General features: G+C 40.9%; 2 protein-coding genes across 2 annotated transcripts in view; one reads left to right on the forward strand and one right to left on the reverse strand.

Moving 5' to 3' along the window:
• The window catches only part of LOC118233856 (beta-1,4-galactosyltransferase 6-like), a 26,861-nt gene extending 14,328 nt beyond the window's left edge, over positions 1–12,533 (forward strand). The window contains exons 7-9 of the mRNA XM_035429889.1: positions 3,558–3,680; positions 4,557–4,658; positions 6,505–12,533. Coding sequence (XP_035285780.1) covers positions 3,558–3,680; positions 4,557–4,658; positions 6,505–6,652 — 373 coding nt within the window. The 3' untranslated portion in view covers positions 6,653–12,533. The remainder of the gene's footprint in view (positions 1–3,557; positions 3,681–4,556; positions 4,659–6,504) is intronic.
• LOC118233857 (transthyretin-like) lies at positions 12,324–15,677 on the reverse strand. The gene is made up of 5 exons (XM_035429890.1): positions 15,525–15,677; positions 14,441–14,586; positions 14,068–14,203; positions 13,184–13,322; positions 12,324–12,721 (listed from the first exon to the last, which is right to left on the reverse strand). The coding sequence occupies exons 1-4, from the start codon at positions 15,588–15,590 to the stop codon at positions 13,215–13,217; spliced, it is 456 nt and encodes a 151-aa protein (XP_035285781.1). The 5' UTR covers positions 15,591–15,677; the 3' UTR covers positions 12,324–12,721; positions 13,184–13,214.
• Positions 15,678–17,700: the final 2,023 nt, after the last annotated feature.

The raw sequence follows: 17,700 nt of genomic DNA on the forward strand, positions 1-17,700 counted from the left end.
TGTTCCTTTTTCTTTTTTTAACTGTCTGACCATGCAGGCTCACCAGAGCATGCTAGTTTTAAGAAGGCTATGAAGATGTACAGACGGGTGACGGATTGCATGAAAAGCCAACATAAGTAAGTCTTAGTAAGGTGTTGGGCCACCGCGAGCTGCCAGAACAGCTTCAGTGCACCTTGGCATAGATTCTCCAAGTGTCTGGAGCTCTGCTGGAGGGATGGAACACCATTCTTCCAAAAGATGTTCCCTCATTTGGTGTTTTGATGATGGTGATGGAGAGCGCGGTCTAAACCATTGGTCCAAAATCTCAATTAGTTTGAGATCTGGTGACTGCAAAGGTCATAGCATACTCATACTCATCAAACCATTCATTGACCCCTCGTGTCCTGTGGATGGGGGCATTGTCATCCTGGAAGAGACCACTCCTATCAGGATAGAGATGTTTCACCATAGGATAAAGGTGATCACTCATAATAACTTTGTGTTGCCCTGCAGTGGCTCCTCCCTCTAGGGGGACAAGTGAACCTGAACCATGCCAGAAAAATGCCCCCCACAGCATAAGAGTCACTGAACCCCCTCACTGTAGGGGTCAAGCGTTCAGGCCTGTACAGTTCTCTTGGTGTAGGCCACACATGCACTCGCCAAGAATATGGTGAAGCATGTCTCATCTGATCATGCCCAATGTTTTCTGGACCACTGAACTCCCAAATGCGCATTTGTCCTTGTAATGAGAGGTTTATGCACTGCGACCCAACTACAATATCCTTATCTATGTAGTTGTTGACAGACTGTTCTTTCTGACAGTCTGATCATGTCCTGCATTGATGTTCTCAGTCAACTGTGGAAGAGCTGCTCTTCTGTTTTTCATTACATATCTCACAAATGCACGAGCGTCACGGTCATCGAATGTGCACTTTCAACCACAATTTCCAACCCTATTCACTGATGTCTTTCCCGTTGATCTAAATGCAGATGCCACTTTAGTTACTGTTCCTATAGGAACACTAGCCTGTTAAACAGTCTTTGTGACTGAAGCTCCTGCTGTCCGTGCCTCAATAATGAATCCTCTTTCAAAGTCAGCTTTTCCTCTCGATCCAAAATCAAGGGCAACTGGGCCTGCTCAGCATTTTTGTACACGCCACAGAGCATGATGGGATGTTAATTGCTTAATTGTATCATGCAGTACACCTGTATGGAAGCATCTGCATTTGTTATGTTTCTCCACTCATTTATTTAGGTTTTTCCTTTAATTTGTCACCTGTCCATATGTGTTTAGGTGTTATTAAATGGACTGCATTTATATACAGCATACTGCGCAAAGCGCTTTACAATGAAGGCCTCTCATTCACCCATTCACGCACACACACACACACCCACGGCAAAAGGCACCAGCCCATTGGGAGCAGTTGGGGATAGGCGTCTTGCTCAAGGACACTTGGACACACCCAGAAGGCCGAACCGACAGTCGACGGCTTATCAGGCGACCGCTCTACCTCCTGAGCTTGTACCGCTCCCTAGGGTCATGTGATGTGCTGCATGTTGTTTTTACCTTCAAATTACCTCAGCAACTAGTTCAGTATGTCAGTTAAGTGTTTGAGTGACGAGGAGAACCAGCCCTGCAGCCTTTCCGGATCACGGTTTGGCCACGCCTGTTGTAGTGTCTTAGGGTGCTTTCACGCCTTACATGTTCCTTTACTTAACGGAACCTGATGTGAGAATGAACTGCTCCTGTCTGCTTTACAAAGGCAAAAAAATCATGTGCTTGCTTTTAGGCTATTTCTTTTGAAGTTTATTTTGGTCCAGTATGTTGCACTTTGCGAGGTTTGAGTCTTTGATGTGAGCACCAGGGCAAGGAGCGTTGGGCGTCTGATCGTCTGATTGCAACATCTGATTTCGACAACCGACCAGGACCAGAATCTGTAATCCCTGCGCATTACGGAATCTATGTACTTTCTTGTACTTCATTTCTCCCAGCATTTGGCAATAGGCCTGTACAAATAACGGTTAGGCTACATGAAGGTTGACACTTCATCCACAACTGCTGCAGAATCAAGTAAAGCACTGAAAATGGAAGAAATCGTGGAAATTGCAAAAAAAAATGGGGAAAGTCGTGGAATTCATGGCACCCGCGACTTCTGTGCTTAACACCCAGCCTTACCTATATATCCCAATCACATCATGAAATCCTCGTCTTTATTATGAGAAATTACTTTTCTCATAATCATGCTATATTATTTTGGGGGGTTATTTGACCGGATTGGTGATATTGGAGGGCTTGTAACCCTACCCCCTCCCCATAAATGACACCCTTGGTTCGTGTTGATGTTGATTTGGAGCACATGTCCACAGGCAGTAGAGGGCCGCTCACAGGAACATCTGTCGAGAATGCGCATATTCAATAATTTAATAATACAGCACATTCCGAGAAAGATACCCTGCAGCTATGCAGTGCTAGTTTCACCAGTCACCAAAACCGGAAGCAAAGTTTATTCACAATTCTCAACATACATATCAGTTTTTGTGTTGTGCCCCAGTATGTCTTTCTGTGGTCTTCGTTTGCATGCCCCAACAATCAAATATAAGATTATACATAGCGTTTTAAAGAATGAACAGGTGAACAACCTCCGGAGGAATAAATTTGATGTACAATTTGCTGTTAAATTACTTGAAGTACATTTTCTTGCTTTAGATGATAAACCCCTCCAATAGCCTCTGTTACCAGCCATTATGAAACTGGCAGGTTATCAGAAACTCCTGTGAATAAATGATCCGTTATCATACACAAAACTGTTTGGGCCAAACATGCAATTAAACTGAATGATGATAAAATAAAAAAAATAATAAGTTTAATAATTGAACATATCCTGTTCAATGGCGCCTCCTGCTGTACGTTTTTGTTGTTAGTTTTTGCTGGTGGTGGTGGCCCTTCCTCTGTCTCTGTGTAACTGTGCTCTATGCTCTTTTTTAACATTTAAAAGGATTATGTTGCAACGCGTACTTCCCAGATAAATGCATCTATGACGTACAGTAAAACTGCCGGATGTACAAGTCAGAAGGCACAGAGCCCAAAACAAAACAGGCAAACAAGCATGTAGGTACATTTTCCAAATACATTGCTCTCAGCAGAACAATGCGCAAAAAATGCATTCCCACAAGTCTAGGCAAAGAGCTGAGATGATGCCAAGTCAACGTCAACTCACAACCAACTGTATTTCCATACCGACTGTTCATAAATAAACTCACAACATAAGGCGTTAGGTGCCTTATATAGATTTCCTGTTTACTGCCCATCCCTGATAGTCAACTTAAATTTTCCATTAGCTTATTGCTAAAAATAACTTTTACACTGGATTCTGTGCAGTAATCTGGTTTTTCATGTTCAAGTACCACCACCACCGTTTCCTGTTATCAAGTGCTCTTGGTGGCGCAGTACGGTAACGCTTTGATTTGCTGTGCTTTTCCACCACGGTGCGTTCCTCTCGCACACAGAGTCGTACCGCTGGCTGTGTGGGGGTGAGCGTTCCCTCCCGGTTGGTGACTCTGGCTCATTTCCCTTTCAGCCTCCCGTACAGCGAGTTCTTCGGCGGCGTGAGCGGCCTCACCGTGGAGCAGTTTCGCAAGATCAACGGCTTTCCCAATGCATTCTGGGGCTGGGGCGGGGAGGACGACGACCTCTGGAACAGGTCACTCTCTGCGATGAATGCTAACCTCCGCTACATTAAGCTAGTGCCAGTGTTAATGATGCATCAGTCTAGGGTCAATGTTAATGATGCATCAAGCTAGTGTCAGTGCTAATGATAAATGAAGCTAGTGTCAATGTTAATTATGCATAAAACTAGTGTTAACATTAATAATACATCAAGCTAGTTCCAATGTTAAGGATTCGTCGAGGTAGTGTCAATCTTAAGGATTTGTGAAGCTACAATATGCACTAGAGCATTGTGGCCCTTGAAATGTTGCCCAGTGCATAATCTTTCAGCCTAGACAAACAAAGGAAGCATCACTGCTGTGACAGACACAAGATAAACACAACCCAGACAGCGAATCTGTCTTGGGTATTTCTGATCGAATGTACAGGGAAGGAGAGTCTGTTCGCCTAAAGGTAAAGCGTGTGACTGGCTGGTAAAGCGTGTGACTGGCTGGTATAGCGCGTGACTGGCTGGTGAAGCGTGTGACTGGCTGGTATAGCGTGTGACTGGCTGGTGAAGCGCGTGACTGGCTGGTAAAGTATGTGACTGGCTGGTATAGCGTGTGACTGGCTGGTATAGCGTGTGACTGGCTGGTATAGCGTGTGACTGGCTGGTATAGCGTATGACTGGCTGGTATAGCGTGTGACTGGCTGGTATAGCGCGTGACTGGCTGGTAAAGTATGTGACTGGCTGGTATAGCGTGTGACTGGCTGGTATAGCGCGTGACTGGCTGGTAAAGTATGTGACTGGCTGGTATAGCGTGTGACTGGCTGGTGAAGCGTGTGACTGGCTGGTGAAGCGTGTGACTGGCTGGTATAGCGTGTGACTGGCTGGTAAGGTATTTGACTGGCTGGTGTTGTTTGATTTCAGAGTGCACTATGCCGGGCTCAATGTGAGCAGGCCAGAGGGAGACTTGGGGAAGTACAAATCAATTCCGCATCATCACCGAGGAGAAGTACAGTTCCTGGGGAGGTAAGTTTCACCACTTCAGTCAGACCAGTTTGATAGACACATACACACTTACACACACCTTCTCTCTCTCTCACACACACACACACACACACACGTACTGTATGCATGTGCAGACACACACATACACTCTTTCTCTCTCTCAATCTCACACACTCACACACACACACACTCACACACACGTACTGTACACATGTGCAGACACACGCACACACACACGTGACCAAGAGACACACAACTTCAGACACTGTGGATGATGAATATGGATGGGTAAAACTCAGAAATAAAAAAATAAAAAAAAGCGATTACACGTTTAGGCTGTTGCAGGGGGCTTTTCAATTGAAACCGCCACTCTACCAAACTATAGCCAAGATTTTCTTTTCAAACACGAAGTTGCAAAAGCAGCCACAGAGCCGATATAGTAGTGCCACGTGACGGCTAGTGCAGAGCCGACGCAGATTCGAACGCGTGGTGAGGACAGCGAGGCTGCTGCATGGCTGGGCCTTGCCGCTGTCGAGTGTACTTGCCGTTTTTGCATCGCGCGCGTGCGATAGTGCGAGTGCTGTTGGAGTGCGATAGCTCAGTGGCGCAAAGCTTGCCTTTGTCTTTTTCTGAACTCTGCTCAAATAGACCAAATGGCACTTCTTCACTCATGTTCTTTGCAAAGCATTTTGTGATGTCAGTTTGATTTTCGCTAGCCGATATCTACGTTATCACTTGAACTGATCGAGGGACGTGTTTTCAATATTCGTATTAGTCACACTCGGTTATCAAAACTGACAGCAGAACAGCGCTAATACTAAACGTGAGCCTATCACAGTGAGAATAGGACACTAAAGGGAAATGTTTCTAAATTACTTTAATGTGGGGATTTTAAAAAATGCATTTCATAATTTTAGGAGATTTTCCTAAACGTTTAGCATTTTTTTGTGCAACCTTAGCGGTTAAACGTTTAGAAGTCACACCCCTAACGGAGAGGCTAATATTTATTTACATTAGCTGTTTATTGTATATGGTAAGCAGGGTGACGCACATGACCTCGGCCTAGTTTGGGATTCATTTCCTGGTAATGAATGCTTAGGTACTGGAGTGAATGTCGTAAGTGTAACATCAGACTGTGCGATGAATGGGACCTTCACATCTTCGTATTCGACGGTGCCATACTGCAGACTGAGCTTTGAATTTATGCTTTAGATGTCACCCTGCGGGCAAAATGGCAGCCTGACCGCAGTAGGCGGTAGTGTGGCTATGGTTGTACTGACAGACATGTTCATCTAAACGGGTATTTCCTGATGTCCTACTTCACCTTTTTGGCAGGGCATTGTGTCTGTTTGTGTGTAAACGGTCATGTCCGCATCTGACCTTAAAATTTAGTACATGGGCCTCGACTCTGCAGAACAGCTTTGTAACAAACAAGAAAATCTTTTTGGAAACAGCAGTCCCTTGTGCCCTTGTGATCCGTGTAGCTTGTCATTTTTTTTTGTCTTTTTTTAAATTATGCTTGTTCCTTTTTTGTGTGCTCATTGTGGGATTGTAGTCATCGCTGAAAGCAAAACAGGTTTTGGAATTGAGTGCTGTTAATCTGTCATGTTTTAAATCTTGATTTACTAGATAACCAAAGATCTATTGTGGGTTTATCAAGGGTTGTCTTGATACTGATCAAGGTACCTAGTATGACTCACTTGCTCACAAGCTGGAATACAAATATTTCTCCGTACAGAACATTCCAGAAACTGTGTTTTACATGAAAGTGACACCCTGTCACTCAAACCCAGTGTCCTTGAATAGTGAAGTGATTGTTGTAATGCTCAAAAAAATCTGATTTATTTTTACTATTTTTCCTCCTCAGGTACAAACTGCTAAGGTACTCCAAAGAGAGGCAACACCTTGATGGTTTGAACAACTTGAACTACACACCCAAAATCACTTTGAGTAGCCTGTATAAAAATATAACCGTCAACCTTTATCCGGAACTGGCTCCTATTCCAGACTACTGACTGCCGTCGTCCTCTGCCGTTTCGCAAGCACCTCCTGGGAGGGATGCCCACACCCTCGGGGAAGAAAGGTCCTTTTTTTTTTTTTTTTTTCCCCCTCCCCGGCTCTGTCGCGGGGACACGTTGGTTGAAACGTTTCCAAAGTTACCTTGGCTCGCCGAGAGAGAATTCCACCGCGAAGTACGTCGACCGAACGAACGAACGAACGAACGAACGAACGATCGATCGTGCGTGTCATTGCATGTTGTCTGTGTCGGCTTCAGCTACTAAAACACACATCACATTTCGGAGGAGCGGAGAGGAGGGGTGCGTCGCCTTAAGAGAACCCGTCGCCAAGTCCTCGTCTCACACTTTGCATTCTTGCGAAGGCCACCCTGGTAAAATGCTGAAGGGAGACGTCCAGTCAAAGTCTGTCGGCTGATGAACGCTGTAAATTGCGTTCCGTGTAAAATACTTTGTAAAATACTATTGTAAAATGAACCGTGTGTATAAGACACTGACGTCGTGTAGTATATTCACTTTGAAATGTTAATATACGCTATTCATAGAAGTGCGGTGTGAAATGTTGAAAAGTGTGAATTCCCCACCTGTTTGATGGCTTATAGCACAGGAACGTACCTTGAACTCGATGGAAACGCCCTTTTCTTTGTGTCGTAAGATAATGGACTGCCCCAGGACTAAACCTGGGTTGTAATTTTTTTCTCTCCCAAAACTAAAACAATCTCAGTTTGATCGTGAGAACGATATTTTGCTGAGAAAATTTAAAAGAAAAAAAAAAAAAGATTTTCCTGGCCTTAAGCCATGCTTTTCATCTGAATTGCACAACTCTATATCAGTTCATAGACTTTGACTGGACCTTTGCTTTTACCATTACCGTAGAAGCCAATAGATATTTGTTTATATCATATGTTTGTACACACACAATTTTTTTTTAAGCAAGGGTTTTTTTCCTAGAAAACATAAAATGTGATTTTGTACATGTGATGTATATTTGACAATACATTTTATTTTTTGTATTTATTTTTTTAATTTAAGTTTTTTTTTTTTTTTTTTCTTTTTTTGAGAAGTTCTCTTTCTTCACGTGTTTACATGAGCACACTCCATATCTGGCTGCCATGCAGAGATCATTTGCATGAGTGGACCCTGTGTAAGTAAGGGCCTTGTAAAATGGTTAGCATAGTAAAACTATTAAGCATATTCCAGTGTACTTTTATTTTGGCAGCTATGTCCCATTTCCCCTGCACCATTTTAGTAGATTATATAATTAACTGAGCTGAGTGGCCTTCTGCCTAGAGGACTGTAAGAATAAGTTTAATGCGAGCAGAGGCTTTGACGTGTTGCTATTCTTAACTGTAGCTTGTCAGCACCTTTCATGCATGCCTTAATTGATTTCATTTTCTTTTCTTTTTGTTGTATAAATTCTGATTTTTTAAAAAAATTTGACTCCATTGCTGTTGTTGACGCATAAGCGGTGTTGGTCCTTTATTCAAGTGCACTGTGTTAAAGGTGACGTTTTGTTTATATGAAGGCGTGCTGCAGACGCGCGAGTGCCATGGGGGGCACTTGTCCCTTTGCAAGCTCTGCCAGAATGTTCCGGACAAAATGTACCACTGGTCTCGATTGTAAGTTTTGTTCTTTTTCTCCTGTCTGATTCACGTTTTTATTTAATTTTATATCTCCTTAGAGGTCTATCTGAGACTCTAAAAATGCCGAAAAGAAAGATGGCGAAAGTGACGCGACGTCGTCTTTTATCGGCCCAAGGAATGGGCCTAGGTCGTAAACCTGTTGACCACGTGCTTAAGCTTTGGACGTACAAGCAGTTATGCTATCGTGAAAACGTTGCGTTAGCTTGTTTTTTATGCGCTCCCCCCCCCCCCCCCCCCCCCCCCCCCCCAAAACGTCTTTATGGACTTTTTGTGGTTCGGCTGTACTCTGTTGCCATTTACCCATGTCACCCTAACTGTTTTTGTTATTTTTGAGGTTGTCAACAGGAGGAGGAAAATCAAAAGTTGACCTCAAACTGCCAGTAACGTAGCCAATTGCTGTCTGCAGAAAGCCTCCACCGTAGTTTTCTGAATTAAACCTGTTTAACTTCTGTCTCGTAAAATCTGCCATTCTTGGGTAGCCAGAGGGTAAAGATGTTATAAGCTGTTATAGCTTGCGAACTTCGATTGGCCATTAATCGATATTGCTGCTACTTCCATCTGTCAGGATTCCTAGGAGGAAAGTTAACGTGGTTTTTGTAGTTTCTCATGAAACTCAAATGCTGTTGTGAATTGGTAGTTCTTAAACCTGGCCTCAATTCAGTTTGCATAATTTGTAAATATCTGACCATAACATGGAAAAAACATTCATTCATTAGAATATAAATGCAATATTGTGACAATATTGTCAACATTGACAACACACTATCTCACATTTATTTTCATTGTTTTTGTTGGTTGCTATCCTGTGTAAATACAATATATCAAGTTGTATACATGACAAAACTACAGTGTACATATTCTGATGGGGTTTGAATAGGAAAACCTGCTGACATGAACTGTCATTATAGTTGTGCAGCACTTTTTCATTGTTTTGTTTTTTTCATTCACGTTTTCCATGTCTGCATCCATATATGTGTATTCTTAAGATGACAGGTTGAGAGGAATCATATTTAATGTTAGGTAGCATAAGTGATATGGCCAAGACTTCTTGAGCGTACATTTTCCAGGGAATTCTGACGTGTTTAATAGTTTATGGATAGGCATTAATGCTGACTAGCAGCATGGCCTGCTCGGTTTACCTCAGTCTAGTCTCCAACCTCAGAAAGGACACTGAATGGTCAAGTTAAACAGGAGTACCATCCAGCTTTACACTAAATGGGCTAAAACATTTAAAATGAAGGTAGCCTGAAGGATTATTGGAAAATGGAAATATTGGTGTTGTTCTTGTATCTTTTTTACACCCCTTTTAAGTAGATTTTCCTTTTTAGAGATGTATTGCCTGAACTCGGACACAATGCGACTACTAACCTGACAATATTGATGTTATTGTGAAATAACTGGCTAATCAAATAGCCAGGTGGCTTATTAGTTAGCCAGGTATGCGTTTACTTGAACTACTGATTTAGGATTCAGGTTATGGTAGCTAGCAGTTTATTTGCAGATATTAAAAGAAAAAGAAAAAAACAAGGTAAAATTGCTTCCTTTCTCAATTCTCTTTGTTAAAAAATAAATAAATAAATAAAACAAAATCTTGTTAGTTGGATATTGCTGACTGTGTTCGACATCCTGGGGAAATGCACTTTACCTTGTTTTTCTGTCGCAACCTAGACAGGAGAAATGGGCTCTAGGAATTTGTGAGGGTGCTGTTGTAAATATTTTTATTTGCCATGGGTAAGGGCAGGCCTCTAGACGATTCTGTAAAAATGATATTGGTAAATGCAGTCAGTCTGGTCTAGTACGTTTAGCATGTGTCCGAGGGAGGCTACAGAGACAGAAGGGCATTTACGTTTACTGCGAAAGAGCGTTTAAAAAAATGTGTACTTATTTTTTGGCAGAATAACCCAAGTGTTCAGATGTCTGGTGTATTTTAATTGATATTTCTTCCCTATCAATGTGTGATCTTTAAAGATGGACCGTGTAATAACTGCATTCCTCGGTTGTATCATTGTGCATTTATACACAAAGTCTGTGATTCATAACAAGGCTGTTTAATTAGTATATCCATGTTGATTTTGTCACAGACCATGGTTTTAAAGTCTGATTTATTTTCTGGGGTTTGTGTGTTGCCTTCATGCTTCATTGCCTATTTAAAGGGGCGGTTCACCTAAAAATGAAATTCATTGTACGCTGCCACTTTTCCGGTGTACTGTCCGTCCTGTTTCTTCTTCCACGGGTGTCCAATGCTTTTTTTCCCCCCCATAGGGCTTTCAGATTCTCCTGTGTATATTTTCGTAAAGTCTTCATCAAAGTATGGCAGTATCGTGTTAGGTCGTAGCCCTAATTCTGGGAAGTGTGTTAGTGTTTTTAAGCCATGGGTTCTCTTGGCAGATTTATGCAGAAAATAAGGTCTGTAGTTAACATAACCCTATGTCATATTTTGTTCTATGACATAAATTACACCCGTTAATATCTCAACAGTGAATAACACTGTTCCTCTATGTGCTTTAAACAAGTAAGTTGCTGACAATTTGCCATACTGAAACTGCATCACATCGTTACCACTCAAGTTTCATTCTAGCCTGCCTGCACACGACAACTGTTGTAGTTTCAGTGCATGTGAACGTAAAACAACATTGGAAATCTGCCAAGAGAACCCAAGGCTTAAAAATACGGACTCGCTTCCCTGTGTTAGGACTACAAACTGACACTGTGCCGCCATGCTTTGGTTGAGACTTTGCACAGATATATACACGGTTATCGTTCTTTGGTCGAAGAAATTGCGCTTGATGAAACCGTGCACAAATTAAGCTCTGGATGTTTGAGTAACTAGCAATATATTTGGAAAGAGACGTTGCTGTTGAGTTATCTAGAAAAGTTGTTAGATCTCCGCAAACTTTTTTGGTTGGTAGATAGTACTCTGGGTAAGTGGAAACGTACCTTAATTTCATTTTTGGGTGAACTCCCCCTTTCTCCCCCTTTAAGGAATCCCAAGTGGAAATTAGTTGACAATAATTTTCAAAAAGTTGGGGATAGCTACGCAGTAGGAGTAACATGTTCGCAAGGGTTTATCTTCAGAGTTAACGTACTGATGTAGATGTCTAGACATATTAAGGTGAAACCAAAGTGCAACTTTTCCATCCATACATCACTGCTATGGCCACCATCAGGCTCCTAGACTCATTTTTACAGTTCAACCACTTGGTAAATACACTGATGCCTGTGTGTATTGAATTATAACCATATCAAAAAAAAAAAACAAACAAAAACAAAAAAAATGTAGAATTATTTTAAATGTGGAGTATTAAGTCTTTCAGTATTCATATATTTATATACATGTGCCTTGAGGCCCCTCCACCCCCCGCCCCATTTTTTATTTTGTTGTTTTACTTTTTACTGTTCTTTAGAAATGCAATTTATGTTTTTGGCTGTGACTTGGCTTGTGTTGTTTTTCAGTGAAGTTTGAGTGCACATTCTATTGTTCTGTTTTTATTTATGAACTCTGACCTAGACATTAGAGGCATTTTGATTGAACATGTTTAGATTTTCATTATTTTTGTAAAACTTTGCAGTTCCAGGGGAGGAGTTTGCTATGAACATGTCCAGTCATTGTGGAAAAAAAGGTTTGACAGTACGGCTGCAATGACGATGATTGCGGTCGGCACTATACACCTCTTGTAATCTAATGACGATGAAGTCGGTCATAGTTTGACTCTGTAACCTTTTTTTTAAAATTCAGCAAAAGTCAAATCCTTTGGTTGCCATGTTCTTGCACCACAATGCTTTAGCTGAGAGGAGTTTCCTCTGAAAACAAAGCCTCATTTTTATTTTTTCTTTGGAATGATATGGGTGTAGTTTCACATAGGATTGTATGCATAAATTTTTTTATTTTTTTTGCACAAAGTTTTGTAGCGAGTTTTCTTTGGCAGCTTTAACAGGACAAGTTTACTCCGTGGAAGTTGTTGTATCCATTTGCTGTTCATAAAATACCATTGAAGCGCCATGGTTGTCCATTACACACGCAATGCGCATTAAATGATCAACATCACTTTCCTGGCTAGTTTATTAGTCATGTGACTGCCCCACCCAGATCCAAACTGAGAATTACAACTTGAAAACAGCAGAGTCACTCCAATACAAATGGACTTTCATGTAAGCTATCCATCTTCTGATTTATGTCCATAGGATATTTGTATATTTTTTATCATTGTCTTGTATGAAAATAAATGCACAAATATTAGCAAAGCAGAATTCCCCCTCTTCCCTCATTGAATGATTCTTGTTTTATTTTCTTTCAATAATTTGTTTTGATCAGCTTGGCAAAAAAAAAAACAAAGCAATCAACAAAAAAAGGCTCCATGGTATCAAAGGCACTTTCAAAGCTCCTGATGCAAAATCCTCTTCTCTGATTAGACCAGCATTGGAGACCCTGGGTAACGAAACGTGGTTTACAGTTACACGGTTGATTTGTTTAATGGGCACAGTTACATTTGTGTAGGGGGGGTGTTCAGCCATCAGAGCTAATTATATGTATTTTCCCTCCCCATACTGATGTTCACACTAACTTTAGCAGACACGTTTATACAGAGCTACTTACAGTTTACAGTTTTTGCATACAATCAATTTATACAGCTGGATAATTGAATAAATTTAAGTACTTTGCTCCACAGTGGTTTTATCTGGCAGAGTAAAATGATCAGTGTCAATTCCACTCTTAACAGTGTACATATGAATTCAGTTGGGATAATGACGTACTCTGTAAGAGTTGATTTAACACTGCACATTTTACTGCGTACCTTGGAAAGGAAACTGCATCTGCTGAGTTACTGAACCTGCAGTCTGTGCACATTGTCGGCAGCGGGAAGCGCGGGCGGGTGTTGCCTTCGGTTACCTTCTCGAGGGTTGCCGGGTGAAGGCGTGGCTCAGTTGTGCACGTTGGCGACGACGGCGGTAGCCGTGTAGGAGAAGGGGCTCAGGAGGATCGCCACGGTGTAGTGGCGGTGTCCGTCCGCGTGCGCCGTGAAGACCACCTGCGGGACGAGCCGGAACCCTGTCAGATCTTCCCTCTGGGTGTCCCTCTTTTATATCAAATGCACTCCTTACACCCCCCCCACTCGCTTCCCCACTGTTCCTGACACTGTTCTTCCCATATAATGCTGCTAAGTGCAAAGGAGACAGGAGCTCCTTTTTGCATGGATTCAATCAACTTCTGTTCTTGACTGTTCTTGAATTGCAATCACAGTGATGATTGACAGGCTTTTTTTAAGCATTTACTTGTGAGTCAGTTAAGGACGGATTAGCTAAAGAATCCTCGCCCCAATTTCTTTTGCTATCAGAGATACCTGGGTCTGTATTTTGCAGGGTCCCGTATCACTGGTCTTCCCATACAATGCTGCGGTCTACGTAATGTGCACAACCTGAATATAATGACTGAGTGCTGACGTTGGGTCTGAGAGCCACAAATCAGCAAAACGGAAACTATTTTGTATTGATTTTTGGAAATACATATCGTTTGCCTTACAAGTTTACACTGGCTTTGAGAGAGATCATGTGTGTTAACATTAAAAAGTGTTATTTTAATTTATGAAAGTGGCTATTTCGATAGACATTAGCAAAAATGACTTAAATTCTATTCCTTATTTATACATTTAAGTAATTTTTTTTTCCTTTTTTGGGGGGGGGGGGATTGTGGTCATTGGTTTAACCAGTAACCCGACTCTGAATCTGCATCTGCAACAAATTTTTCTTCCCTGGAGAACATCTGTGTTCACTCACGTCAGCCATTTCGTGGAAGGGAGTAATGCCCTTGGCTTTCCAGTACGCTTTGGTATCGAAGGCCACCTTGTAAATTCCTGCGGTAAAATCCTCCTCTTTGATTAGATCCATGACTTCCCCTGCTAAGCCGGTAACCCTGGACAACAAAATTGGGTTTCTGATTAATGAAAAAATATGAAGGGATTAACTGGTAAAAAAAATCACACGAGAATCTTAAATAGAGGTTGATTTTGAAATGAAACCTGGGTGTGTTATCAAACAGGAGATAGACAGCAGCTCGTTATAAAGGCGTTACTTTCTGCTTCCTGGGCTTGTCTGCGCGTTCTGATCTGGTATGCCATGGTGATAGCATGGAGTAGTGTTTGCAGATTACCCAGAAGTCACTTTGGTCCAGGAGCCGGCCGTTTCCTGTCTGGAGACTGTGACCTTCACCTCGAACGCTGGAGTGCCCTGGACCGCATCCAGAACCTTCACCATGAGCGGGCAGTTGGGGTAGGCGTCTCCATGACCGCCTTTCTCCTGGAGAAAAGAGCATCGGCTGTTTTTCCACTTCAACCGCGGATGCTTATTGTTTCAGTGTCTTGCACAGGCTTGTTTGCTAGTTCTCCGTAGTCAACATTTAATGCAGTTCCAAAAATGTTAAGCCTGGATTAGGGTGTGCATTTTGTTTATTCGATGCCATTACCCTGTAAAGAGAGATTATGTATCTGGATGATTAAGCAAGCACTAAAGGGGAAGTAGAGAACCCAAGGGTGTAACGTCAAATCCCTTCCAGGGATTGAAACGTTAATCTTTCTGGTTTAATTACAGGTTCAGTAGCCACTAAAACATACCGCTGCAATTGACTCAATAATGGACTTCCACAAATCATGAAGTACAGTCCCATTTCCAAGAGCAACTTTCAACCGTTTATAATATCTACTTTTATGTCCAGTTCTATATTTACTTTAATTTTTTAAATTTAGAAATATGTTATTGGTGAATGCTGCTATCAGAATGAATGTTTAGTTATTTGCATGTCTATATATGTGTAAGTAAATGCAATTGTAAATATTATTGAATACTATTTCAGTAAACCAAAATGTTTTTCAAATGCACAATTTAGATCAGGACTGCCCATCCCTGTTCCTGGAGATCTATTGTCCTGTAGTTTTTGTACAAGGCACTCCCCATTCAACAGCGTGATCTCATTGAGCTGTTAATTAGTAGAATTGGGTGTGCCAAATTAGGGTTGAAATGAAAACTTCATTTCAGCAAATCTCCAGAAACAGGGTCGGGCAGCCCCGATTTAGATCAGTATTTAAGGTACCACCCACACTGCACATAGCATTTAGTTTACGTTATCGGATTTCTTACTTCCTAAGAGAAAGCCATCAGCAGTAATTTAGACAAAACGTATACAGTAAAAACGAGTGCTAACATATTTTACTTAAGTCTTTTGAATGACAGAACCTTACCACAGGCGCTGCTTCAATGTGGAAGATGGCAGCCGCCAAGATCACAAAGACTGCTACAGGAGTCATTCTGCCTGTCTCTCCAGGTTTCTTCACTACGGACTGGCTAGTCCGCACTGTTAAACTCTTATACCCAGGCCCGCCAACCTTGTCCGTGGTTTACTGTGATCATGTGATCACAAATATCTGCTGACCTGTTATTGTTTTCCCCTGCAAATCAGATGAGAATAAGCAAGTAGAACAGAACTTTTTGCTAAGAACCTTATAAAAACAGGATTTAGGATTTAATGTACAGTACAGTGTATGAATGACTTCCTGGTGATAATCTTTTGGGTTCACATTTTTAAAATGAAGAAACAGCGGGATCAACTCAGGCAAAGTGGAGCAGAAACTTTCTATTCCCCCCCCCCCAATTTAATATCCCATTCAGATCCGATTTTATTAAAATGTTTCTAGTCATGAGATTTTAAGATGGATTTGAGATGTTGGTGTAAACTATGCTCGATTTATTTATTTATTTTTTTAAACCCGCTGCAGTATGTAAGAGTTACTCAACTCAACCTCAATCCACATTCACTCAACACTGTAGATTAGCTTCCATCGATCCATGTACGAATTTCAGTTGTGGTACAGGAATATGGATGGCAGGCACAGGTTCAGGGAATAGATATTCTTAGACTGGACTTTGGAGGGTGCATTTGCAACAGAGTTGCTATAGCACGTTACTCCAGGTGCACACACTGAAAAATCAGATGGAGGGGAAATGCATTACAGCAGAAAAAAAAACATTAACGGTCCAATGAAAGGAACAGAGAAAAGTAGACACAGATATGTGTATCCAATGTGCACACTTTATTCGTTAAAACATTTTATTTTGAAAAATACAGCACACGTCATTGATACTTCATTGTTAAACGTGCATGGACCAAGCGCATAGACCTTTTAGGATAAATACCGACATATACCAGATACTGCCAGCCATTCACTTTGTTAAACGAAAAGCTTTTTAAAAATCAAGTTTATTTTAATTGTTTTTTTCCATACAAATTCATTAAGATATTGTAAATAGAAGAAAATGCAGGACAATATTGTTTCACAAAAGAAAAAAAGTATAAAAATATATTAGCAAATTTTTTCAACATTTGAGAAAATTTGAGATATTATCCTTTGGAAGTAAATTTGTATTAAAATTCTGATCTGGATCAAGAAAGACATAAAAATTCATAATTACCCAATGAAGCCCCAAAATAATGCAAAAAATGTGTGAGCGTAAACAAAGAGAAAAGAACAAAATGAATGCAAAGTTCTCTCATAGGCCACACAGCCAAAGACCCCTCCCCAATTTTATTTATTTATTAATTTATAGGGTGGGGACTATAAGAGCCAGCACCTGACAGTGGCAGGTACATGAATGCTGTTCTTATGTTGTCAGTTGAAATTTGAATGAGACAAAATTTTGCCCATCGATTATAAATGCATTGCCATACGGTAACATTACTAGTGTTTTGTCTGTTTAACTTACAACCTCACAACGGTGTCTGATGTTCCAGTTAGAGAACAAAGGAACATGGCAGTGCCTCTGCAAAATAACTATTTTAACAACATATCTATAATACATTCCAATATATTGACAATTTAAAAAAAAATAATAATCTGTTGACAATGAATGATATATCTTACAAATACATTCCAACATTTATCAAATGTGTCACTACAAATAAGATATTTGTCCACTTCAACTGACAATTGATTACTCGACAGATCTTGCAGTGTTTTGTCTCACTGATGCGTATTAAGTGCTAAACAAAATATTATCAGAATAGTTTTCCATTCTCACAAAAAATGACCAATAGAGAATTAAAATATATTTGGTCTCAATATATGGAAAATATATATTTGGTTGGGTAAGGGACACCCTTAGCAAAAACGCTTTAACCGCTTAACGTGTGGGGGAAAATAATCACACTTGACAAGAATCTCTTGGGGAAGAAAAAAAGGTGCGTGTTCACCACGTTGGATAATCAAAACACTCTGTTCTGTTAGCAGCAGAGTCGAATGCAATTCATAGACTGAAATAAGAAAGCTTAAGTCTTATGCAACTGCCAAATGCTATTTCAGCTGGTTTCAGTATTAAAGCAAGCACTCTCTGCATTCGTGTTAAGGTGCTAATATGTCAACA

Source organism: Anguilla anguilla, chromosome 8 (genome assembly GCF_013347855.1).
Source record: "Anguilla anguilla isolate fAngAng1 chromosome 8, fAngAng1.pri, whole genome shotgun sequence".
NCBI classification, from domain to species: domain Eukaryota; kingdom Metazoa; phylum Chordata; class Actinopteri; order Anguilliformes; family Anguillidae; genus Anguilla; species Anguilla anguilla.